The sequence below is a fragment of the Nipponia nippon genome, unplaced genomic scaffold, assembly GCF_047370975.1.
Source record: "Nipponia nippon isolate SJK-2023a ecotype South Korea unplaced genomic scaffold, ASM4737097v1 scaffold_18, whole genome shotgun sequence".
Lineage (NCBI taxonomy): Eukaryota > Metazoa > Chordata > Aves > Pelecaniformes > Threskiornithidae > Nipponia > Nipponia nippon.
The window spans coordinates 4,026,860-4,053,411 of record NW_028262334.1 but is presented as its reverse complement, the minus strand read 5'-3'; the positions used below and the strand labels follow the sequence as shown (position 1 = coordinate 4,053,411).

The 26,552-nt window shown below is 38.0% G+C and overlaps 1 protein-coding gene across 7 annotated transcripts in view; it reads left to right on the top strand.

Annotated features, from left to right (window-relative positions):
- The window catches only part of MPHOSPH9 (M-phase phosphoprotein 9), a 34,070-nt gene that overhangs the window by 145 nt on the left and 7,373 nt on the right, over positions 1-26,552 (top strand). For 2 of the 7 annotated variants that reach the window (XM_087754736.1, XM_087754731.1), the window contains exons 2-19: positions 2,443-2,575; positions 3,476-3,623; positions 4,999-5,088; positions 8,130-8,650; positions 10,551-10,674; positions 12,995-13,085; positions 14,346-14,452; positions 14,880-15,005; positions 15,813-16,249; positions 17,198-17,356; positions 18,462-18,549; positions 19,372-19,587; positions 20,467-20,514; positions 20,883-20,947; positions 22,705-22,806; positions 24,423-24,560; positions 25,237-25,412; positions 26,204-26,368. In XM_087754736.1, coding sequence (XP_087610862.1) covers positions 2,469-2,575; positions 3,476-3,623; positions 4,999-5,088; positions 8,130-8,650; positions 10,551-10,674; positions 12,995-13,085; positions 14,346-14,452; positions 14,880-15,005; positions 15,813-16,249; positions 17,198-17,356; positions 18,462-18,549; positions 19,372-19,587; positions 20,467-20,514; positions 20,883-20,947; positions 22,705-22,806; positions 24,423-24,560; positions 25,237-25,412; positions 26,204-26,368 — 2,908 coding nt within the window. In that variant the 5' untranslated portion in view covers positions 2,443-2,468. Of the gene's footprint in view, positions 1-458; positions 1,200-2,442; positions 2,576-3,475; positions 3,624-4,998; positions 5,089-5,800; positions 5,820-8,129; positions 8,651-10,550; positions 10,675-12,994; positions 13,086-14,345; positions 14,453-14,879; positions 15,006-15,812; positions 16,250-17,197; positions 17,357-18,461; positions 18,550-19,371; positions 19,588-20,466; positions 20,515-20,882; positions 20,948-22,704; positions 22,807-24,422; positions 24,561-25,236; positions 25,413-26,203; positions 26,369-26,552 lie in introns of those variants that run through there. The other 5 variants (XM_087754733.1, XM_087754734.1, XM_087754735.1 and 2 more) reach the window with 5 other exon arrangements.

Sequence of the window (26,552 nt, the reverse complement as noted above, 5' to 3'; positions counted from 1 at the left end):
GAACCCCGAGGGCGGCCGGCGGGGCCGGAGCCGGCAGCGCCGCTGCACTTGGCCGCGTCCCAGCGCCGCGAGGCCGCCTCCACCGCCCCGCCCCTTTCCCCGACGAGTGGCGGGCCCGCCAGCCAATCCGAGGCGGTGGCCGCCGTCAACATCCCGGAGCGCGGGGGGCAGTTGCCCAATGGGAGCGTGGGGGCGGAGCTTGACCCGAGGGTGGGGGCGGAGTCCCTGAGCGGTGGGGGGCGCAGAGCCGGGGGAGGGGGTCACCTGTGAGGGGAGGGGGCCGAGCGGGAGGGAGGGGGTCACCTATGAGGGGAGGGGGCCGGGGGGACGCACAGAGCTGGGGAGGAGGCCGCTAATGGAGGGGAGGCGGCCCTGAGGGGGCAGGCGTGGCGGGAGGGGGTCACTTGTGAGGAGAGGGGGTCCCTAGAGCGGGCTTAGCTTTGGGGGCGAGGGCGTTCCCTCAGGGGACCGGGGCTTCGGAGCCCGGAGGCTGGCTGTCCCTTCTCAGGGTCCCTCGGAAGCCGGGGGCCCGGCGGCGGGAGGGGAGGCCCTGCCAGCCCTGGGCCAGCTGCGAGGAAGGGCAGGGACCGCACCTCGCTCCCGAGGAGAGGAGGAACCGCGGCCGCCGGCTCTGCGTCGGCCCGGGCGTCTGCGTCTAAATCCGCACTGACACTTCGGAGTGAAAACACCTCGCAGCTTGGTTCTTTTTTTTTTTAATCCTACTCCTTTATGTAGGGATTTGGTCGTATAAGGACTGTTCTGTGCTACGGAAACAATAGATGACAGCTTAGCCGTTCCTCAGCCCCGTTTTAGCTCACTTAATATTTTTTTTTCTTGCTAAGAGCAGACTTCTAATGAGGTTATGAAACGAGCCTGTGTCACAGCTAAGTCCCACCCCTCTGCTGTGCTGCCGAGATAGGCCACCCATGATTTCATCCTGGGGAGATGGGGGGGACTGATGTAGCCCCCACCATTGCCATCCGGTGGCTCCAGAGGCGCTTGCAGCTGCTGCTTTATCTGTCGGGTTAGGTGCCTGATAGCCTTCAAGTTTTCCAGACTTCTGACCACTAGAAAAAGAAGAAACGCCTTTTTTTCTTCTTTCATTTATCCCGAGAAGCTCTGCCAAAGGGATATGTGTATCTGTGATAACTTCCTTCCAATTCTTGCATTTTCAGCCCTACCCAAAGGAGATAGCTTGAGTAAGTACCTGGAAAACGTTTCTGCTAAAGCCAAACAGGCTCCAGTAAAACAGGGGAAAATCGGACAGTTGTCCATCAGTTTTCTTCTGGTGGAGATAATTTTTTTATACTTCCAAAACTATCTGTTAGAGATACATCTCTATGTATTTACAAATAATGAAAACTTAAATCTGTAAAAGCCAGTAGCATGTCCTTGTAAGCCCTGTAAAGAAGAACAGTCGTGCTTTGAAGGTGTCGTGCTTCTTTAAGGCAGCAGGGATTTATTCTTAGTATTACCACAGACTACTAGGATGATATTTCTTGATGTCTCTTTTTGTTCTCCATCTGCGAAATGATTGTAAGGTTTTTCTTCGGTGTTAGAGCACAGGATGAATTCACCAGGGTGTAGAACATGCTGAAATAAGCACTATAGAAGAACTGATTAATCAGTGTATTTCAAGTGTTTTCTTAGTGAAAGTATGGAAACCAGAAGAATATTTTAGTCTCTCTACAGCCATTCTTGTAAACTGCTGCTTTGAGTGCTGTAAGACCATGGCACAAGTATTTTGTATTTATTTATTTATGATGTTTTCAGTTAACCAGCTGCTGTTTTTAATTGCTGTGGGATTCCTGTTTGACTGTGTTTTATTGTTAATTGGTAAGAAATGTACCTCAAAATGGTTTCAAAGCTTTTTGAATTAATGTTATATAGTAGTAACGAAACAAGCGTTCTGTGGGAAAAGTAAGCCAAATATTACACACACAAATGGCAGAATTGGTCAACTGCAGCCTAACTCAGTGGGTCTCGATTTTATTTTTTGGGGGGTGCGTTTCTTCCTGTGAAGGTGCAGATCCCCGTTCAGCAGATTTAAATACATCGATAATACGCAGCCTTTCACAGAAGTTTCAAAAACTGTCTGTGGAGCCTCCGATTTAAAAAAAACAACCAAACAAACCCCAACAACACTGTTCTACCTGGAATGTTTTGGATTCAGGCACCCTTTGCAGCCCAGCCTAGATGTGTGATGCACAGCTAGGAATCTCTCTGATTTGTAGGAGTCCCAGCAAGTACAAGGCTGAATAAATAGCACCTCTGTGCAAGCATAGCGCAGGACGAGGAAGAGAGGCTGGCTGTGGAATGCTAGCACTTTCTGGGGTAGTTTGGCTGAAACAACTGTCTCTAATCAAATTCTGTTTCTTCAAACAACAAAGTCAAATGGTTTTGTAAAATAGGAGGGTGATGCTTACTTCTTTATATTTTCAGGGTAATGTGATACTTGAGCCTAAGATATGGAAAACTGTGACGTGGTGAATACTGTACAGGAAATCCCTTCATCTTCTGTGGACTCCGATGTCAGAAATACCCACAGCTCTGTCTGTAACTTGAACTGTAACAGGTAATGTGTTGAAGGAATTCCTAACAAATATTTTTATTATTTTTGTTTTGCTTAGTTAGTATGCTTTTACAGTAACATTGTTACTAAGGTGAAATAATACATAATACTTTGCAATATATTTTAGAGGGTTTCTTTGCACTTACAGGTATAATTCTTAGTGAGAAAAGCCTTACTGAAAGAACTGTTAAGGCTTCCTTAAAAACTTAGTAACTTCCATTGCCTTGTGCCTCTTAGAATGGGGGGAGACGCCTGTCTTGGACAAATTGTAAGAGATCATTCTTTGGAAAGATCATGCATTATGCTAAGTGATTTGTAGAGAACAGCAGCTTAGAAAAAAAGAATTGTTTTTCTGTTCAATGCCCAAGGTATTCCCAGTGAATAAGACGGGCAAATACGGACTAATGGCCTAAGCCACAGATAAGGAGAGGTTCTTCTTGACTGACCTGTTAAGACAAGAATTACAAGTTGCTTACTGCATGTGTAACTTCTCAAAGGAGGCAGTAGTCTTGGACTTCGTAAATCATTGTTACGCAGAAGCTTGTATGTGTAAGCTTCTGACCTCAGAATCTATGACGAAGCCCATGTATTTATTGACGTTTGTGCTAGTGAGCAGTAATATCTGTGCCGATTCTGCTGTCTCTCTTCTTGGAAAGCTCCTGTGTTTTAATAGTATGTAGGATAAGAATGAAGCATGCTGTGGATTCTTTGACATTTTCTTGAGAAACATCCTCATGAAGGTATCATCAGGGTTTTTTTTCAGCATGATGAGAGTCACAATGTAAATTAAGTGTATAAGTAAGTCGTCTATGGCTGCATAGCATATGTAGTATATTATTTTGGCCACTATGTTGGACAACTGGCACAATAAATAATTGAAGTTTTTTCCTCATGTTTCACTAGAAGTCCCTCATCCAATCCCAATGGAGTTTCTGGTTACTCAGGGAATACCAGGTCCTCATTAATGCCCAGTTCTGAGCTGCTTGCCTCCTTTATGCAAGATATCCAGAACATTGGAAATGCTGACTCCGAAATTGTGAAGAACTGCGAGGTATTTGATGTTAAGGTTTATTTAAAAAAATTATATTGATGTATCGGCTTTGCATTTTGGAAGACAGATCTAATGATGATATCGTTTAGCAGCAAGATCTATATATGGATGTGTTTATTCTCCATGATGGGACAAATCCTTTTACAATGTATGAACTAATCACGTGGATGGATTTTACTGCAATTTTATCTTAGCTTTTTACAATATCTTAGCTTTTTATCTTAGTGTTTTACAGTACAGATGTGATTTTTTTTTTTTTTCCAAAGTTACAGTAGTTAAAGATTGCAAGTTTTTTAATTGAAAAATTTAAACCTTTAAAATTGTAGCACTTCAAGCTGGTCTGAGGTGATCTTAGAAATTAGAAGTTTTCTTTCTAAAAATGGCTCTGCTTTAGTCGAATTATTTATTTATTCCATTTGTAAAGATGTGTAGATGATAAGTTTATTTCCAGATTTAAACCTACACAAAAATCATAATGTAGGTTCAATGAGCTAATTCGCTCAACCCCTTTTTTTAATGTTGTTTTTGTCCTTTTTAATTTTAAATTTTGTCATTATTTTTAGTCTCCATAAGGAACTTCAGGTTTCCACACCATGGCCTTGTTCCTGCAGAGTTTTTGAGCTTTCTGGCTGTGGTCCATCAAACTGTCTTGACAGATGCTTAATTTGGTGCTCTTTAACAGCTCCGAGAAAAGAACATAGATGTCTGTGTCTAGGCACATGCGTTCTATGTCCCGTGTCCTATGCTTCAACTATCAGGTTCCATAAACATTAGCATAAAATAGTTTTTAAAGTTCAGATTTTACCACATTTTAGGAACCCCATATATTTGATTTTTTTATTATCTTTTTGTTTTCACTAAATAGCTATGCATCGCGGCCTTTAGCTGGATTGTTGAAGGGAAGAGTTTCTTATTGAAGCGAATGGTTCACTGGACATTAGGGATGTTTAATTATCAATTTGAAAATTGCCTATAATTTATTGAACTGGAATCAACCTAGCCAAAATTTGACTGTACTTTCCTGCCAACTGTTTCTACTTTTAAGTCATTTGTGGTTGTTTTTTTAAATAGAAGAACTCTCTTCCCTTGTTCATTTGTTTGGTTTTTTTAAACCAAACTTAAATTGTAGAGATGTGTTATCTTGCTGTCTAGAAGGACCTTTTTTTAAGTGAATGTGTCCATAGTGAATTGTTTCCATTGATTGACATGATAGCGGCTGCGTGTATTGTGGGGTGGACAACCACAGCGCTGTTCGATAAACTTTGTATTATGTCAACACCTAAGTATAAGACTACAAAACCATTGTGTAGGTAGAGTAAAAGTTAAGAGATGCAATATGACTGTGCTTTAATTATTTTACTTTGTGATTTAATAGACAAGGTGGCTACAGTTATTGAGACTGGTAGAAAAACAATGTCAGGAACAAATAGTTGCCCAGCAAGAGCAGTTCCACCATCAAATCCAAGTAAGTAATGATTTGTTCATGTAGGTAGGCTAGGCTGAATGTTTCTTTAATCTACCACCCCTACCCCGCCCCCACCTCCAAAACAGTACGATGTGGTCTCTGGCACTCCAGTGTTTTTCTGTAGGTATATTCAGACAGGGAGTTAATGCAAGTGGATGACTGGAATGCCGATTTACAGGATGCATATTTGAGATAGCCTTGGCTAATTAACAAAGTAACTGGCAGGAACCATTTCAGAAGTAAAGATTCTTGGATTATTTGTTTTCAATTGTTCTGTTTTCACAACATTTGGTTCAGAATGCCCACGCGATAATGGGATTTTGTAGGTGCAAGCTGTTTTTTATTAACTGTTATAGACTGTATCATTTCTAATTTTGAGACATTGTAGTTTTCTCTTCATTAGAAAATGTTATGCAACTTGCATTCCCTCATCTCGACAGTGTATAGCATAGGAAAACGTTCACTGTAACAGCTGAAGACTTATGTCACCCTTCAGTTGAACAGTCTCCTTTCTAAGAATGGAAAATGAGCCACGTCAAGATTCACATTTTTGCTGAACCATATTTATCCATTAGAACAAAAGAAATGTATATGTATGTGTAAGAGACAGTAATTCTATGAATATATAATGCTTAATATCTTCATCATTTTGGTTGCTGTTTTTCCCTTCCCTTTCCTGATGCCCTCTACACTAGTAGTAATCAACAGTTCCTGAACTGAATTAACAAGAGGTACTGTCCTTTTATCCTATCTCCTGTTTCTCCCCCCACCACCACCTTTTCCCCCCCCTCCCATCTCGTTATTTTTGTCCCACCAGTGTTTCCTTACCCTCGTATTTCCTTCCTCTTACTGTAGTGGTTTGATTCTGGTTGCTAATAGTAGTCTTGACTAATCCATTGTGTTGGCTTTGCCGGTTTTTGTCTTTCTTAATAGGAAAGGCTACCTCTGGAAGAGTTGAGTTTGTGGTATCAGCAGGGACTTACTAACTGCATGAATTGCCACACTAAATATAAAATCAACAGCTATGACTTATTCAGTTGTATGAGTGCATTAGCTAAAATAGATGGAGCTATTCCAAACTTAAACTCATATGCCAGTGACCTAGTGAAAATACTGAAATGCAGGCAACTCAACACATTCTAATTAGAATAATAAAACCACAAAAATAATAATCTACTATTTGGGGTAGAAAAGGGTAGAAAAAGATGCTGCATTAGCATTGACGTGACTCTGAGATAAGGCTTGCTCTATGCTGTGTTTCAAGACAAAATGTGCTTATAAAAACACATTTTCATCCATGCAAAAATGTGGATCAAAAGACCTAGAGTTCATTTTGGAATCACTGGGGTCAGTCCTTGGTTTATGTGATTTATACACTAGAAGCCAAGTGTGCTAATGACAAACTATTGCCACCTGTGAATCATCCCAAGATGAGATTTTATTGAAGAGGATTTAAAAAAAAAAAAGTTGCCTACAATCTCCAAACTATAGAAATGTCATCTTATTTTTCCCAGGTCTTGTCTTCTCTTGGAATTATTTGTGACTATGCAAAGAGAAGTAAAAATGCTATTTAATTGGAATAGTAGACTTTCACTTTTCCCGCACAAGGTAGTAATGACAAAGAGAATCTGATCTGTTTGGTTTTTTTCCCCCACAATTGTGTTTCTTAGCTTTTGTTCTCCCTTCCCTACCTTCCTTGACAGAGTTGAATCACAGAATTAAAACGCAAATGATTGCTGCGGTCATGACTGAAATCATTAGCACAACAAAAAAACTTTGTTATGGCAGCAAACGTCATCCCGTTGTTGTTTTTTTTTTTTTTTTTTTTTTAAATAGAAAGACTGAGCTGAAATTCAATTGTTAATTCTGTTGCAAGTTAATAAAACATGAGGCTTGGTTCTGACTAGCGTTACATGTAGGCTCCTCTGAATTACCTCGTTTTCTGAAAGTCAGAAATAAAAAATAAATTATTTTTGTTCAGTTTGTGCTTTCCACTTGTTATTCATATGTGAATAATGTGCTGTAGTTCTCTGAAAAAATGTTAGTAGAGTTCCATGTTCTTAAAATTATTGCAAAGTTTTGTTTTTGTTTTTGTTTTTTTTTGTTCCTGAGGGAATTAGTTTGAAATGTGTTCTTGAAAACACATACAATACTCTGGTTTTGTAATGTGTAATACGACTTGTGTGCTCAGTAATCGCAATATAACTCCACAGAAGGGCTGATCACTGGCCAAAGGACACAGCCGTGGGCGCTAGCATGAAATCTTTTCATAGCCCTTGACAAAAGCATTAGTTGTTTCTCAGAGCTGTTTCAGTATACCAGCGCACAACTGTAAAACTTTAAAAAAATACTATTTATCTAATATACTGAGATAACTCTTCGCAGGCATTGTAGACGAAAGAGTAACCAACCTGTTAAATTTAGTGATCTAGTTATAGGTTTGTTCTACTCCATCAGATACCAAAACAATCAAAACTTAGATCTTTGTATTATATGAACCGCCTAATACTATATTAAATCTAAATCAGGTATTTTAAAGTCAAATTTTATGCAAATAATCTTACAGAGGTACATTATTCCTATTAGAGTAATAGAGTAATGGTTTATACTTCCATTAAAGCGTCCTTGCAATCTTTAAAAATGTATATCCAAGTTATAAATTCTTTTAGACCTAAATTTAGCCATTTTGTCCACTTCTAATGACATACCTAGATAGTTCATATTTCTTTAGCTGGCTGGTAGGTAACTATAGTTCTGAAGGCATGTAGTGAATACATGCATGCATGGTTTTTTACATTAATAAATGACTACTGAGTAATTCACTGCATGGAATTAAGGATTGTTACCGTGGACATTTTACTGTTATGCACAGTATGCATATATCTACTTTATGCATGAGATGTCTACACATTGAAAAATTTGAGTTATTTGAAATAAGTACTCTAATTCTCTTGCTAATAACATGAATTGGAGATGCATCAAAATATAAATGTGGTTTGTGGCACGATCTCGTAGGAATTTTGCCTTTTGTTCTTCTATAGCTGATTCAGGATGAGATCAGGCAGTTAATGAAACTGCAGACCAGCAACTGGGGTAGCAGCAAGAGCAGAAGTTTGCCTGCCAAGCTTACAGACACTTTTTCATCACTAGAAAGTCAAATGGGGATGCGCTCCGAAATCTTTGAAGAAAACGAGTCCATTGTCAACCAACTTAGATGTAATGAAGCAGAAAGTCAGCCGAATGCTTCGGATCTGCATCAGGAATGTTTTGCAAGTGATGCTTCCATGAATAGTGGGTATGGTACGCTTTCTGCCTCCGAACTGAACCCTAGCAAATCTAACGACATCAACAAGTGCACAGACCCCATGGACAAAACTTCACAAGGACAGGGTGATGCAGCAGTACTGCAGAGGGACGCGGTTGTTGCCGGTGTTCAAAATAAAAGAGAACTTTTTCCCCCAAAAACAGAGGAAAACTTTTCATCAGGAAGGAATGATGTTTTAGTTTTTCCTGCTGAATTTGAACATAAAATTGATGAAGTTCAATGTGGAAAAAAACCCAGGTAAGTGATAAACTTCCCACATGTTAATTTATTGTAGACAGTCCCCGTTCAGTAAACAGCTGTTGGTAACTGGAAACATGTAAGAATTGAATGGAACCTCTTGATTGTAAAAAATACTATGCTGCTTGGTAGATAAAGTTGTTTGTTTAGCCTAATGTTTCTGTGAGATGCTTATTGGCATCTGCAGTGTTTTTCGATTGTAGATACATTGGGGAAAAATATGAAAATCTACATTCTTCTGCAAATATGAGCTAAGATACAGTTTGCATATAGTGTTTATCTGCACACCAGAATTTTAGGTGCTGATTACCAATGTTATATGACCGATATTTTGCTATTGTGCTTAACCAGTCTTTTTGCTAGCTTATGTGCATGCATTACAGTCATCAATTGTATCAGACAACAGCCAAACGTGTTTGGGTTTTTCTGTTGGTTTTTGGGTTTTTTTTTTTTGGTTAATCTTTGTTTGGTTTGCTCTATTCAAATAGGTGGGTGGATCTACCAAGTTTTTTTTGAAAGATTGGCTAGCTAATTTGGCGATAGCACTGACCAAGGACTGCTCTAGTTGCACAGAACTTAAAGTTCATTACTCTCCCTGTCAGCCTAGGCTGTAATGGCAGTGGCTTCGTGTGGTTACGAGCAGTATAGAGGTCTTGCGGGCAGTGGTGTTGTCTGTGAGTCCCTGATAGTAGTTTACAGAGATAAAAATTTTCTCTCTATTGGAAAAACAGAGAATTGTGAAAATGCACTTGCATTTTGCTAGTAGATATTAAAACACAGAACCAGCTTTCTTTAGAGAATTTGGTTTGGAAATGTCATATTTCAGCATATAAGGTAGATCATAACCTCATTGATACGTATGTTCTCTTCCTCCCTTCTGTTGGGATTTATGGCAGTATTTGATTCACGTTGCACAGTTCCATGAGGGGGGTAGCTGCAATTCATGGACTGCCAGGGAAACTTAGAGCTGGAGAAGCTCAATTCAAGAGTGTTTTTCAGTTTGAAAAACCTTTGTAAGGCAGCTTTTGAAATCATTAATTTATGATTTTTTTTTTGTCCTTTTTATAAAAAAAAAAGTTTTTTTTTTCTTTGAAATTGCTTTCTGTTTTGTATTATGAACTCAGTTTGAAGGAAGAAAGGATTCAAACCAAGTGCAATAGTTCATTTAACCCAAACTGTGTTTGTTATTGTTGCGTTTTTATTTTTAGTTGTAACCTTTTTTCATTGTTTCCATTGTATGTCCCAAACTGGGACAATATGTAGTTTTTCAAAGTGTCACTTTTTAACAAAACGGGAAAATTGTTCCACATCTACCTCTAAGAAGAATTTCAGGATGTCTCTATTTGTTTCTGTTCTTCTGCTGGTTTTTTCCCCCCTGTTTTCTTCTATATCTTGTTTTGATCTTTCTCATCCTTGAAGATTCTCTTGAGTTGGAAGGCATCTTTAGTGTGTCGTAGCTGACATCATCTTTACAACCAGACTGATAACACAATAGGAAAAAACACTGGATTTACATTCCAGCTTAATTTTGTGGTTTTGAACAGCATCTGCTTGAACAGACCAAAAAATAGTTGCCTGGCTAAAAACACGGAGCTCTTTGTTATGATTTTTTTTTTTTGTAGTAGGAAAGCCATTTTGATTATGGGTGCAGTTGATTAGCACCTTTCCTTTCGCTGATTTGTTTGTTTGTGCGTTTTTATTGTTGTTGTTTTGTGTTACTTTTTAAAAAAAGAGCCCTAAAACATTTCAGCATTCATTACTTCAGATTGTTTCTCAAAAATGCACAAAGACAGTGGCGTTTTAGTGCCTATGTTTCACCTTGAAGAAGAAATTGATTTCATGTCTCAACTGAAAAGGGCGTACGTACTTATGGTATATGTGTGTGTTTCTTACCATCTAGTAAATCTTTAACATCATGGGCACAAAAGTTGAAACAAAACCAACCAAAAAGAATAAATGCCGAAGAAGTATGTGTGAACTCTATGCAAGAAAATGAGCAAGCGAAGAAATTACCACTTGAGAATGTAAGTGTCTCTTTATTTTATTATGTTTTTCTAATTTTATTCTTGTCACTGGTATTTTTTCAGAGTTATAGTATGTTCTGATTCAGCATGTGCTTTCATACTTATCTTTAAGCATTTGAGCAGTGGTGTTTCCGTTTTTATATGTTTAAAGTTCATGTGGGCAGAGCTTACTTCTTGGATCATTCTATACTTGCTCATATAGCTATTTTGGCTTATTTTATTCCTTGCCTAATTTTTGTCTTAATTTACCTAAGTAAGTGGCACGTGTTCTTTCCTTATAGAGAGAATAGTCACATTCCCAATTGAAGCTTCAGGTCATGGTAATTTATTGTGCCCTGTAATTTCTGGAAGGATGTTTGATTTCAGCTGGTAATGTCTCTTTTAGTACACAGAACTCTTTGCATGTGGAGGCGTTAGTCACTTTGTTCAGGACAGGTAGTATGCTTCCAGATTGGGATTTTAAGTTGCAGGGATTTTTTGGTTTAGTTTGGTTTGGGCTTTTTTAGTGTTCTTAGCAGTCTCTTATGCTAAAATCCAAACGTGTTGGGTTTTTTTATCTTTTTCTTTTTTTTGGTATTGTTTATGTAAGAAGAATACATTCTTTTATGCCTGTGTATGACTACGATTTGGCTAAATTGACCTACTCCAAGCACAGTTACAGCAGTAGTTACTAGAAGTAACCAACCCCCACAATAGACATGTAGGAAATCTGACTGGCTCTTCAGAACCATTTGTAGCCAGGCCTGTTGCTGTGACTGCCGAATTGGCTCAAGATACTTCTTTTGAGAAGAATTTGGTTCGTCCCCCACCATATTCTTCAGTTAATAATTGTGTATGTCCACAAATCTGATTATTTTGGAGAGGGAAGTTTAATCACATATAATGTTTCTGATCCAAAAGGACGTTATGCAACATGATTGTACGAGTAATCATCGTATATGTAACTGTGAAGTTCTAGAATTACTTTCAGTATATTAATTGTCACAAACCTCTCTCCTTGCGCTGTTTTTAAGGAAATAATTCCTGAAACTCTGTGAATGACTCCACCTACGAGAGAATAGGAGAACTAGCAAATACGAATCACTTGATTCGAGGCAGGGTCTGTTTTCTTTCCTGTGGTCACTTTGCGGGTGATCCAGAAAGGGTAAGAGTAGCTGGTTGGACTTGCTGTCTCTAGTCTCCTATTGTCAGTGGAAGCAAGATGTTACTCTAAGGGGATATTTCAAACCAGGAGTCAAATTTATCTGCTGTGGATTGTTGCTTTTCTCTCTCAGCTTTTGAAAATACCTTTATCTTTCTATTCCTTTGTAAGAATTCATTTGATACCCCTTCATTTTCCTTTCTTCCTCCTTAGGCAAAGGAGAATACCTAAATAAAAACATTAAGAGGGACAAAATAGCCTTGAGGTGAGATGGTACTTCATGCAAAAACTTGAAAAGCTTTAGTTCTAAATTTGTTTTTTTTCGTACTTACTTTTGTTAACTCAATGGTTACTATTCTGTTGTAGTCCTCAGTGTACGAGCTGTATAAATTTGCCGAGTAGCATGACTGTTAAGCTGCTGTAGTGGACCAAAAAGCCCTAAGTACGGTAGAAAAGAGCAATGTGAGGTGACCATTTTAAAGCTAGCTGCCCTTACTCAGTTGCTCTTGTATCACTGTTATATCAACGACACTTCTTCCTTTGATTAAGGAAGAGGAGAGTTGTAGCGAATCTTAAATTCTGTGATTTTTTTTTCTTTTTCTTTTTTTCCATGTGCTGGTCCCACCCATTTCAAAGTTTTTTCTAGAATTAGCTGGCAAGGTTGCTTAGAAAGTTTGGAGTGATGAGAAGAAGGGTATGTAGTATCCTGTCTGTCTGAGATGACAGACAGTCTTTACCTCCAGATTTGTGGTAGGTGGAGTCATAACAGCTGAATATAAGAAATTCCAATCTTAGGATGAGGAAAGAGTAACACTTCATTGGTAAGTCATCCCTCTATATACTTGCACCTCTTAAGGAGCAAGAAAGTTTAGATGACTGTCCAAAATGCGTATTTTTGTAACAGTTAATCTCAAAAATGCTCCACAAGCGGACAGGCACGTGGCTTAGAAAATATCAGTATCTTTTAATTATGTGGCTTAGCTTAGTTCCCCTTTTGGCTGTGATTGCCCTCGATATAAATTGTATAGATTTGGATCATGCTGTATTATTAAATTTAATCGCTTTGCTTAAAAAGACTGAAAACATTTACATGCAATTTTTTAAAAAATGTACCCTTGATTTTCTTTTTTTCTTGCCTTGCGATTTTCCTTAAAATTTGTTTTTCCTTTGTAATTTTAGAGAAACCTTACTGATGCTGCTTTGCCACCTTACACTTTTTACCTCAATCAACCGAATGAAAGTCCGGATTCCTTAGTGTCTGAAGCTTCAGGTATCATTGATTTCTTGTACTTAAATTTCCTTTTCTTTTGAGTTCTTGTTTTTTAAAACTCTTAGTAGAATGCATCTCCAGTGACTTTGGGGAGGTGAGGAGGGTTTGAGCACTGACAAGCTATTAAACTTTGCTGTAGCATAATTCTGCTTTTCTTGCTCTTGTGTTTCAAACTGATTGTAGCCCCTGCCTATCACTGCTGGCAGACATAGGACATGCAGCAATTTTTTTTTTCTTCAAATTTCTCAACGTTTCAAAGCTGAGCTTTATGTTTAAAACTCTTTCAATAACGTAATTACTATTAAAATCATGGTGGGGTATCAAATGGTCTTTCAAATATTAGCATCGTTGGTCTAGTAATCGCAGGAGTGCATGGTATGAAAGGCAGAATTCCTGTAAGCCACGGGCATGATTCAATAATTGTGTGAACAGACAAGAACAAAAGAATGCAGTGTGTAATGTGGCGATTCTTTTAATTTGGGGGATGTGTGCTTGTGTTTTGGTATGGTTTTGCTTTTGTTGTTTTGGGGGGGTGTGTGTGAGGGGTGGTTGGTGGTGGGTTTTTTTGTGATTTTGGGGGTTTATGGGGTTTTTGTTTGTTTGGGTTTTTTTGTGAAAGCCAAACAACTGATTCACATATTTTGATTGTAACAGGGTGGACTCCTTTCAGTAACAAACAGGGGCACAGAGATGCAGCCCTGCAAACTGTGTATATTTATTGCTTCTTCACAACCCATTGAGAGAGGGACACATATAAGAAATTGAAGTGGGATTGAGATTGTATCTGTTCCTCTTGTGCCACCCCTCTTAGTCCTGGTAGTCTGTCTTTTTGCATGCTGTAGAGTGTGTTGAGTACCAAACCGGAGAGTTTGCAGTATCTGTCTAGGATTATTCCTTGGTTAATACAAGTTTTAAGTGCTATACTGGAATCAGCAGAAATATAAAAGCTTGTGGTAAATGAGGACTTGTTCCTTGAACACCAAAGAGTAAATCTACGTTTTCACTATTTATAGCTTTCGTTACCGATGCTGTGTGATGTCATACTGATTATGTTGCTTGTGCTTTGCGTTGAGATTTTTGTAACTTCTGGTAACAAATGTTTTAGTGAGATTCTTAAGCAATAGATGCAAATAATTAATATAGCATTCTTGTTAGCTGACAAAGTAACATTTTACTAATGGATTTTGGGACTCCTGTTCTATAGCTGTGAGCTTGAGATTTGTAATTTTTTTTTTTTCTTTGAATGTTTCTTCTTATCAGGACTTTCGTACTGGAAATTAGATGAAAAGGAGATGTATCACTCTTTACCGGAGAATTTCAGAAGCGAGTTTGCTGATATTTTCTCCACAAAAATATCACCAGATCAGGTAAACTTTGTATGTGTTTTAAAAGTTGTCTTATAGTTGCTTGTCATCTTTGCTTTTTTTCTACGATGGAAAGAATCAGCCCTCCAGAAGCTAACTAACGTTTCTGTGAGAACTCTTTTTGTTAGCTTGGTCTCCCATATTCTGTTCCTTCATTATTCATTTAGCCCAGCTGATGTCACTCGGAATTCATTGACTTTCTTTTGTCATTTAAAAGAAACTGTGTGTAGGAGATGAAAAGAGACTAACTAGTGTATTAAAGGTGTATGTGCATCATTAAAGACCCTTTTTTAAACTGGGTGCATTGAATAAAGCCTTCTTCTGTTCTGAACTGCTTTATTAGCTAAACCCACCCCAGAACTTGCTTATGTATACTGGGGATGGAGGATTGCGTTCAGAAAAAGTAATGTAGCAATTTTGCCTCTTGAAGTTGTCTTCTGCTGATGAAAGGAAGTTGTCGTCATTGAAGGATATTTATCATAAAAGACAAAGGGAAAATAAGCAGTTGCCAGACCAGAATTTTATGCCTTCTTCGCAGTCAAGTCACCCACCAGAGGTAACAATTTCTTTACTTCACGTCTCATTTTGAAGATATGATCGGTTACAGGCTGGTTTCACATTAACTGGCCCCTGCTGCCACCTCCAGTGTTACGCTGGAACAGCAATTTGTGCAGCCGTGTGATGAACCAGACTGGGAAGGGATCCAGCTGAAAAGAACCTCTAAGAATACCCTGGGCAAACAAGCACCTTTGCCGCACAACCTTGAGGATGGCGCAGGGACGAATCTGCTTATGCTGAGGCTGCAGCTAATGAAATGCACGTGGAACTGCAGTCACAGAAGCAGGGTTTCTTACTGCTTCCCACAAGACAAGTTCATTCCACCCGGGAAACAGAAGAGGCAGGTTGTGGAAATAGTCTTTATCGTATCTATTTCTTTATACAGCTTTCGGTCTCGTACAAAATCCAGTAATGATGGCTACTGTGTGACTATCTTGTTCATATAATCCGTGAAGTGATTTTTGTAACTGTACCAAGTTATCGTTTCAACCTACAAGCAGACTTCATAGTCCTTCTGTTTACCTAACTGAAATTTCAAAGGTTTTCTAGACAGCTACAGATGTTAGATATGTCTTTTATTCTTAATGGAAACTTAGAAACCCCAGTTGCAAACGCTGGGAATATGTACCATCATCTAAGCTGTTGCCAGTCCCTTCATCTTGCTTGTCACTACCAAACGATTGTAGTAATATTCAGCATAATTCCTGCAATATATTATATGGATTATTAATGTCTTCAGATAAACTCCATTTACAAGAACAAAAGTAAAATCACAATTTTTTTAGCATTATAATTTATTTCCCAGATCTTGACGTTGGACCCAACCCTGCATATGAAACCAGGTCAGCAGAACCCAGGACGCTGTTTTTTCAATATTCCTGAAGAGACTACTCCTTTTTCTCCAGACTCTATGGCGGAGCCCGGATTTTCAAGTCATTGTGACACAGACTCTTTTTCACAGACAAGTAATTCATCTCAGTTAGATGATTCTCCAAAATATCCTGCCAGCAGCAGAGCTGTGCATTTGGACCTCTGGAGAAATCACCCATTCCAAAATGAAAACCAGACCAGCTGTCCCTTTCCAATGGCATATACAGACGCTAGTAATGATCATTTAGACAACACTGAGGAGGAAGAGACACTGACTCTAACTCCATCTTCTGTTACTCAGTGTGCTGACAACAGTTTACCAGAATGTAGTCTTTCAGTGACATCTGTTGAAGATCCTGTGATAATGTCAAAGTAAGTAATTTTTTTTTTCTTTTTTTAAATCATAGAGTTGGTACTTTCATGAAAGAAGTGAAATTTAACAAGACTAGTAAAACGAACAAAATCTGTGCGTTCTGTTTTACTTCGAACATAGCTGGACATTGCTGCTTTTTTTTCCCCCCTTTTTTTTTCTTCTGTTTTTCTCCCCCAAAGTACAGATGGCGTATAAATAGAACAGTCATTTTCCATTTCTTACAATTGTCTTTCTTTAGACTGTGCTATTTAATCTTCTTTAGACCATACTGTTTAATCTGAGGCACATTTGTGCTCTGTCTTGCTTGGATGTCAAAGCCTTAACAGGAAGGCAAAACGATTTTCTATGTTTTAATGCTTTGGTTATTTCTTTTTATATGTTAAAATAAAAACAAATACCTCCTTCTTAGACTGTATGAGGGACTTAATTTAGGCAGAGAATTTCAAAGTTCTGTGGGGGTTATGTTTTCCTATTTAGAGTCAAATGGTGGGAGAAGCACAGAATTACTGTACTTAGGGGAAAAAAAAATCCCCTATTTGCTATTGAAGCTCTTGTGATTTGCACATGGACAAGCAGCCATGGCGTATATTCCCTGTGTGAGGGCTTATGTAGGGGTCATGGTTTCAAGATAGCTCAGTGTTTGGGTTTTCCTATTTTAATTTTACATGCATAGTTTCTAGTGCACAGCAAAGGAGAGAAGAGACCGTAAAGTGTTGTACTATATTTGTATATATTATTAATATTTGTATTAATGTGAAGACTTCTGTGCAAGCCTTAGGTGTCTGACACCACTGCCTTAGATGACGAAGCTTTCTTTGCTTTAATTTGAATGCAACAAAGTTCTGTAAGAGAGATATATATGCTGAGTTCGTTATGTGTGAATCAATACAGCAATGCATGGTCACGTGGATAGCTGGAAATTTTTTTGTTCTTAATTTTGAAAATAGGATTAGGCAGAACTTGAGGGAAAAACATGCTCGACACATAGCTGATCTACGAGCTTACTATGACTCTGAGATACATAGCTTAAAACAGCAGCTAGAGGCAAGCCATAAAACTGCTGCGTCTGAAGATTTGAAGAAAATCAATCAAAATCTTGCTGACAGGTACTGTTTGTCCTTACTTGTCCTCTTCCTCGGTTACACAGTTTCTTTCCACTTTAAAAACTGAGTATGTTGTTTAGAATATTTTGAAAAGTTTATGTCACTCTTCAGTTATGAAGATTTCATGCATCTATGATGCTAATATTTTCCTATTAAATATAAATTTTGTATTACTTAATGCAGCTGCTTAAAATTAGTTTAAAACTACTGTTAATCAGCAAGTGTGATGTTTGGACCAGAGGACTTGTTTGACCTGGTTTTTGCTGAAGCCAGGATAAGTTTTGCTCAAGAAAGGCTGGCAGGGAGAGGTAGTCCTAAGCAATTTGTAATGGAACTATCTACGTTGTAAGATAGTGCTCGCCCGTCATGCTGGTGAACATCATCATCATTTACCTTTCATGTCAAAACTACAGATGATATAGGACCAGTCTTGAATTCATTGGTAGCTTTATAAAGCCAATTCGCCAGTCAATGCTCTTTGACCAGATATTACCACGGGAGTCTGTGTGTCTCACCTGTATATTCCATTAGCTATAGCTTGAATGTTTGCTATATACAGAAGTTTGATGTGATTTTTATATAATTATTGCCAGTCAAAATACATATTGCAAATTTAGACAGCTAAAAAGCTTTACAAAATTTATGCCCTTCAGAATAACTGAAAAACTGTTTGGGTAGCTGGGATTCTTTTGTACTTCCTGTCCAGCACTAGTGTGTTCTGACTGTTAAAAGTGACTTCTGAGCAGTCATTTATTGAGTTAAAGTAGCTTGTGATATGATTTTAGTCATTAATTATCACACAGCGTCATCAGCAGAGCTGAAGTGAAGCTCTGCTCTGGTGCGTCTCAGCTGCTTTTGGTTCCACAGCCCTTATGCTCTGAGCCATCTGGAGTCTCTGCACGTGTTCCCAGTTTGCTGCTTGCCCGCCATGAGCACCACAGCCCTTCCGAGCAGAGACGCTGGGTGCTCACCATGGCCGAAGACTATGGGAGGAGGTCATAGGCACCAAAACTCGTGGGGATGCTTGAAGAAGGAAAGAAGGCTGTAAAATGTAGATATATTATTTTAAAATGTCAAGACATTTTTGTGATCTGTATCTTCTGAATAGGTGTGACCAATTAGATGCGGCTCTGAATGAAGCAAGCGCCCGCATAAAAGCCCTTGAAAATAAGAATAATATGCTAGAAAAGCAAGTCGTAAGTATATGTTCTTAATTCAAGTTGCTTTTTAACTAAAAGAGTAAGAGAATGCATTGATTATTATCAATTATTATCAATAATTCATTATTAAGATGATCTGTGTCTCCATATCTTTTTATTTTCAACCTTTCTCCTTAATATATGACATCAGCCAATATGTTACACTGGTGGCTTTTCTAGCTGAGTTCCTTAAGACTCCCTACTTGAATCGTCACTTTTGCTTATGAACAACGTTTCCAGGTTATTGGGGATCAAACAAAGTTTGAGTGAAATGTTGTGATGTGTTTATGATGTCTCTCTTTAGATTTTTTTTTTTTTTTTTTAAATGGATTTAATTACTTTCTCTTTGGCTTCTTATTAGAGCTGTGATAAAAGCAAATCTCATCTGCACTGGGGCAAAAATATTATCTTTCTAAGTGTATTGATACAGTCCTTCTGGCTAGGTCAGACCAGTTAGCTTATCGCTGCATAGCTGTATTTATCAGTCAAAGAACAGGACACTTCATCACGAAAGTTAGACACCTGGAGAGACTAATTCATTCCACCTTTTTTAGACATTTTTCTATGCTGGGAAGCAAGACAATCAGCTGGTATTAGAGGCCCAACCTCGAGATATTTTAAGTCCTATAAAATAAATACATCTTTGGGGTTTTTAGTGTTCATTTTTCATTCTTTGTACATCACAGAAATAAGCAAAAATCTTGTTCACTTAATGTACAGGTGTACCCTTGTTTTCTATTTAGATGATTTTAGATTATGCTTTGTACTGAAATAAAAATCTGCTAGGTAAGCATTATAATGAATGTTTTTCTCTTACAGACAGATTGGAGAGAACGCTTTTATGCAGTCAGTAATACTTCCAAAGTTTTGCAAGAACGTATTGAAGAAATGCGCACAAATAATAAAGAGAAGGATAACACTATCAGTCGACTAAAATCAAGGCTCAAAGATCTAGAGGAAGCATTTGAAAAGGCTTACAAGTTATCTGATAATAAAAACACAAGGCTAAAGGAAGAAAATAAAATGTTTCAAAACGTAAGTAAGAAAACGGGCAATTGTGTTTACAGTTGCACAGCACGTTACGAACGCAACAAGTCCTGGGTGCTTTGGAAAACTGCTCAGAGTTTACCATTGAAAAGTCTTAATGCACATCAAAGAGAACAGAAATTATTCAGCTGACTGCTTAGTAGGCGAGGTGTTAGGCGATACTACGGACCTAATAGATATTTAAAAACAATTATTGAAGGTGGCAAGTGTATACTTGATGTGATAACACTTGTCATAGTCTGTCTCAGGTATTTTATTACTCTGTGCTATTCATTTTATTTGTAGAGGTATTACAGGAAATTATTTTGGAACGAGTTATTTTTTCCTTTCTTAAGCTTAGTGTGGGAATGGATTGAATTTCTTTCATAGGTCATCACAACTTGCTAAAACTGTTAATTTTGTGTATGCTTTTAGACTGAATCAAAGGAATTATTCCTTTGATTCTTCAGTAATAGCTTTATAGAATGTTTAAATGGATTGGTAAAATGATGGATATTAGCTGGAAAAGCTACTTCATGCTTTAATTCCTTTTTTACAATTAAAATTTCAAGATACAAAGTCAGCTTTAAAGTCAGCAAGGAATTTTACTGGTTCATTCAGCTCCTTCAGTCTCTTTAGAGATAAATAATTTGAAAATTAGAAATACGTTGTGTAAGTAGCTCTGTCTCCTCTTGTCCTGTCTAACCTTTTGTTCCAATTAGAAGATGCTAGAACTTAACAAATACTACTAAAGTACACTCGGTACCCCCTGGAGTGCTGCTGCACATGTTAGACAAGCAATTTAGATGATTTTACAGCAGTCAACCAAACCGTTAATTGTAGATAGTCTCAGTGTGGGTCTCTGTGTTCTCTTTTGTTTTGTTTTAGCTTTTAGGAGAGTACGAGTCCCTTGGAAAAGAACATGAAAGAGTGAAGGTAAGCACATGCTAGTTAATTAAAAAAACAAATGTGCAAAATATGTGATTATGTGCCATAGAATCACCTGAGTTAACCTAGGTATTTTGAAAAAGATCAAGTGGAAAGATCCATATTTATTTTAACTGATAGCTGCTTACTACATCCTCAGAGCCCGGGAAAAGGAGGGGGTTTGGCATGTATCGTTTTCCACTCAGAGAGAGCAAAAATACTGCAAAATCAGCCAAAGAAATTTAATGGACCTCCCTTTCAAATAGGAAAGTGTATTGAACACATTGTTTTCAAGACTGATGTACCGTTACTTCTTCTTCTTTTAGTACACTTCTGCAGTTTCTAGGCTTTTTACTTTTTTCCTTATGTGCTTGTAGGATACGTTAAATGCAACTGAAAACAAATTGCTTGATGCAAACACACAGATTTCTGATCTGAAAAGGTAAATGTGAAACTGTCTTACTACTATCTTAACAATATGAAATATAGGCTATGGCCTAAACATTTACTCCTAGATTATGAAGGCTGTCGATCTTGCAATTTTAATTACATCTTACCAAGCATTTCATGTTGCTTTATGTTACTTTGTACACGCTGTAAAAATCTTGTTATTTTAGGATATGTGTTCTTTCTGTTTCCTTGATCACAACATCTTCCAGTGGGATGTAATTAATTGCTTCCTTTCTGGTGGTTGTCACTCAGCTAGCCCAGCCAGTCCACTGCTCAAGCTTTTACTGCTGCAGCTGTCTCCTCAGGAACCCCCATCTTCAGCTAACCAGTCTCTGTTCTGGTTTTCAGGAGCGAGGATGCTGACAAGAGTTTGCTGTTCAAGATTATGGCTCCTAGGCATGAATAAAGGACAGAAAGGTGTTCCATGTATAGAGCAGGAATAATCTCTCCTGTCGATGTCCCTCATGCTACCTGGATCTATTTTTTAGTTGGGAGAAGAGAAATCCATTGAGCTTTATACTTTCTGGGTAGGCCCTAGGCAAGACATATGTGACCATCAAGGGGTTTAAAGTTAAAAACGTATCCTCTAGTTTGGGATTTCTCAGCCACTCCTTATCCAGGGTGTTAAACAGCCCACTTGCTCAGGAAAGTCTAGAGAGGTGGGAGGAGAGGACACCTGAGAGGGCTCTAGGGCAGGCACTGCAGAACTGTAATGAGGTGATGTTTCACGTCATTCATCTCCCTTTGAGGTTCTTTGTGGGTATGTGCTGTCATAATTTCCTTTTGTGTTTTTATATGAGCAGCTGAAACCCAGACTGTTAGGAAGATTATTTTTTTTTTTTTAATGTGTGGGGTTTGATGGTTCTTCTAGAACTGTGGCTATAGATTTCACCTCAAAATTCATTCCAAATATTACTGTCACCAAGCATTAACCTGTGCACAGTCTTCAACCAAAACCAGAAAAATAGCAAATGTGATACCTGGGAGATGTCACAGTCCTTTTCTTTGCTGCTCGGATCACCCAATTTTTCCAGAAGAATGATAGAAAGAATGAATAGGAAGAATTTAAGAACGGAATAGAAGGAAGTCAGAACCACTCTGCCTTCAATTTTTATTGGGACTGCTGAGGAAATGAAGGTAGTGGGAAGGACAGCTCAGTCAAGTATTGGTGCTTCTATTTTCCTGCCTGATTCTTGATGCTCCTAGCTAGGGACCATTCCGGACTGGGGAAACTGTAGTGGAAAAAGGAGATTTTTATATCCTGCTCCAAACCCTGTATTTCGTTGCATTGCCAAGGGCTGGTTCACTGAAGATGTGGACTGTGGTATGTGTCGGGGAGAGGAAAATCATGCGAAGAGCCTGAGCAGCAGATTGGTGAAGTTACCTGAGTGACACACAGGAGAAGGAGCCACTCAGTAAAATCAGTGTCAGGGAGGCCTTTATATAATAAATACATCGTTTCAAGGAGGAAAAATGTTCTTGTTTTGTTTTCCCCAACCCCTTTGAGTTAAATGCTTTGATCCACAGCAATATCTCCTGGTCCTGTCTTTCTAGCTAGGTTGCTGAACTTATTTAACTTAGAATTCAAATACATATTTATATACATATTTAGACAGATAAAAATGTAGTAGTTGTTCTTCTGCTTCATGTAGGATATCTGAATAAAAATGAGTAAACTCTAAGAAATATGATATCTCTTTTATGTCTTTTAAATTATCTTACAATGCATCTTTGCTATGTCCACATTAGGACAATTTCAAAACTTGAAGCTCAGCTCAAGCAGGTAGAACATGAAAATATGTTGAAACTTCGCCATATTACCGAAAGTCATTTAAGAACCTCTTGTGCCAAGTAAGTGAATATTCCAACAATGTAAAAAACAGGTCATGTGCGTTAGAATACTTTTTAATGTGTTTTGGCTAAAAATGGATAAAGAAGATGGCAGTCCATAGGCTAAGCTGGATTAAACACGTGACGTAATCCAGAGACCTCACGTGCCAAGAAATTATTAAAAACAAAAATACTCTGGATTATATATGTGTGACTTGGCAGACTGTCTCTAGTGTTCCTAAATGAGTGTTTGTTGGGTCTTGGTTGCTCAGCTGAATAGGGTTTCCCATGCTCAACAAAGATTTTGGGAATAAAATCTAATAGTCCAATTAGACATTAGAGGTTTTCTTTGCGTCTTTATGTCATTGATTTGAAAGGCTGATCACAATGTGTTATGTTTCTAAATATAGTTTGTACAGGTGTCCTGAGAGTAGAGTGGAAGTTCAATTAGGATTCATGCTCTAGTTTGCATTGTGAATGTATGTTAAGGAAATGAAAGTTGGCCTGTGTTCTGCTTCGCCCCTTTTATGTTTTAAAGATCTGAAAGCTCTGCCTCCACCCCACCCCACCCCTTTTTTTTTTTTTTTTTTTTTAATTTCTTTGTTATGGCTTCTTGGGTGTCTCTCCCAGTTCAGCACTGATGTTGCGAAGCACAGAATGATAATGTAGCGTGTTTTGTGGATGTCCATTTGTATATATTGAACAGTAGTATTTGGGGGATCTGATTTTTGATGATTATGAAGATGCAAGTAATTTATGTATTAATATATTACAGGGACAGATTTCTGTTCAGAGCTATTTTAATATTTATGAACAAACAATGAACAGAAAAAAGGAAGACCTGGACATGGCAGACCATGTTCATCAGGGAGGAGGATGTAAGAGCCAGTATGGATTTGGAAGTTAATCTGTCCCTAGCTGATCTCAAAGGCTCAAAAAAAGCCTCATTCCAACTGAATGCACAGCAGGGTAGATTTACAGAATAGTAGTTACGGTTCATAGCTTGAGTAAGCAAGGACCTTTTGTCCTAATTATCATCTACTTTCCTGTGTATAAAAATCACATTTTTCTTTTGATATTTCAAAATAATAATACACTCATTGATGCTTATTCGTTAATATTTGTCACTCTCAGGTCATCAGCAGCAACTGTTTCTTGTTTGGGTTTTTTATTTTGTATGTTTCTTAGTGACTCATAAATGGTGTCAAAAGGAAAGCTGCATCTGGGGTCAGATGCTCTGAGCTGTTGGAGTGATCTACACCAAAATGGTTTTGTTTAAGTAGTTGAGAATTACTTGTTACCCAAACCTCAGCCTGAGTAAGCAGCAATAAATTACAAAAAGATTTTTGTGGAGTTCTGTATTCTAAGTGTATCGTGTAATTTAGACTGAAACCTCAACATATGATTTTTTTTTTTTAATTTATTTTTACAAACATGTTTTAAAAAGCAGTTATTTTTCCACGGTATTTACAGGTTTATTATATATTTGTTATTGTTTCTTTTTGGCTAGAATAAATAACTGGATTTTCTTAATCTTTTTTTCTTAAATTAAGAAAAAGAAAAATTCAAAGGTTTTCATAATTTTGAAGTTTGGGGTTTTTTTGTGTTTGTTTTTTTTGTTGTTGTTGTTCCCACAGCAAGTTGGCAACTCCTGACGTCAGCAGGCGAAAGTGGTTGATACCAGGAGCAGAGTATTCAATCTTCACCGGCCAGCCTTTGGAAGTCCAGGGAAGCCCAAAAGATAACAGACTAGAAGAAACCTATATTCCTTCTAGGTGAGTTGGTTTCCTTCAGTCTCCACTATGATGTAAAGTTGAACACTTCTAAAAACAGTTTTATCCAGAATTGACTAGATTCATATTTCTAGATTTTGTGCTTGTTAAATAGAGTTCTGAAAAAAGTTCTCGATGTTGTAGATGCTATGCCATTCCTTAAAAACGAAACAACCTTCTTCCTTCATTAACCTGGTATGAAGTAAGCAGCAGCAGCCTTCAGTACCTTCCTTGAAATATCAGAAAGCTTCAGCTGCGTCTTGTGCCACTGCCTTTACGCTCTCTGTGTTTGTGTCCAGTTCTACTCCGAGTTTGGACACTGCCTGCTCTGTTGTATTGGATGTGAGCTGTAGCAGTAGGCTGCAGCTTTCCACCAGTGTGAAGCTTCAGTGCGTAATTTAGGGTGTAATTTAGTAGTTTGCCTTCTTACTCAGAAGTTTCTAAAGCCTCTGTCAGGACATATTTAGTTCTAAGAACACGTCAAGTCACCAAATTTAACTCATGCTGTTCATGAGGTTCCTGGCTGAAATGAAAAAGCACCCTTAAAATTCTTGGTTTGACGACTAAGTCTCAAACTAAATTTTTCCAGGTTTTTGTTTATTCAGCTAGTATTTGGATATACAAAACAAAGTAAAAAAACTTGAGCTTTTTTTCATTCCACCTCCTCACATTCTTCAAGGCACCATTCTCCTCCTGAAAAAGACTCCTCACAAGAAGACTCTTCAACAAACACAACAGAAAAGAAAGAAAGAGAGATGTCAGAAGCACCAATTATAAAAGCCTTTAAAGAACTTGAAGAAGGAAGAGCATTTAAAGATTGGGGTACACAAACAGAAAAAGAAGACACATCAACTAGTAAATTTTATTTTTTGTATTCCTGAACTTGTCTTTACTGGCTTTTCTTTGTTTGCATGTCTTTTGGTTTTGTTCTTCTCAGCAATAAAGTCCATCAGGCTTGAGTGATGGGTTAAAAACAATTTTAGCATGCAAACTTCTGGAGTTTTCCTAAGAAAATTCAAAATTATATATAGCGAAGTGACTTGTTTAAAATAGAGGGAATGCAAAGGTTGCTGTTAGGTCTCAAGCTAGGGAGTAGTTAATGTCCTTTTTCTAAGAATATCTCAGTATTTATAAACAGTTAATGGAGTCCTAACAAAGCTCTGGCTGGCTGTACATCCATTTGCGTTTTGTTCTCATGGTGGTGTATCAGAATGTTATTAAGAAAGCTGGCATGTGTACTGTAGGACTGCGCTAAGCTGTTCTAACAACATTGCTTTAGGAAGCCTTGTGATTGGAAAACACTGAGTCCGTCTTAAACGTTTACATTCTTGGTTCAGGCAGGTACTCCAGCCCTCTTTCCCAAAAGATGCTTTTGTTCTGCTTTCCACTGTCTCTTTACTAAATCAGTGTTATTTGGCATCGTTTCTCCCCCATGCGCTGTAAAGGATCATTTTTCATGAGTTAAACTATCCGTTTCATGAATATGATGAGCAGGAAGCGAGACTTGAGCCAAAACAGCACAAATATGTTGACGTGAGGCAGACCAAGTGCAGTCTTGTACAGAAAAAGCTGAGTACAGGAGAATATGTGTGAGTTCTTGTCTTGAAAAAGATTGATTAATATAATAACTTTTTCCTTTTAATTAGAAACATCAAATCGACGTCAAACTGTTGGGTTTGTTGAAACGTCTTTAGTTGCTAACCGATCCCCAGAGAAAGGTAAAGACCAGTACAGACCGAAACGGTACAGCTCCCCTTCTGGCCAGAGGTCATCGTCCCTTCCTCCTTCAAACAGGAAATCCAATACTCCAAGTAAGTGCTATTCTGAAGTTTGGTTTGTGTTACTCAAAAAGTAGAAGCAAATAATGAAAGGCGGCTCTAGAAGAAAGAAAAACAAAGATAGGTTTTCTGCTTTATTCTAACAGATAGTCTGGAAAAAAAGCTTTTCTATAATCATAGAAAATGCGGAAGTTCTCAGTTTATTTTCATTTTTCTA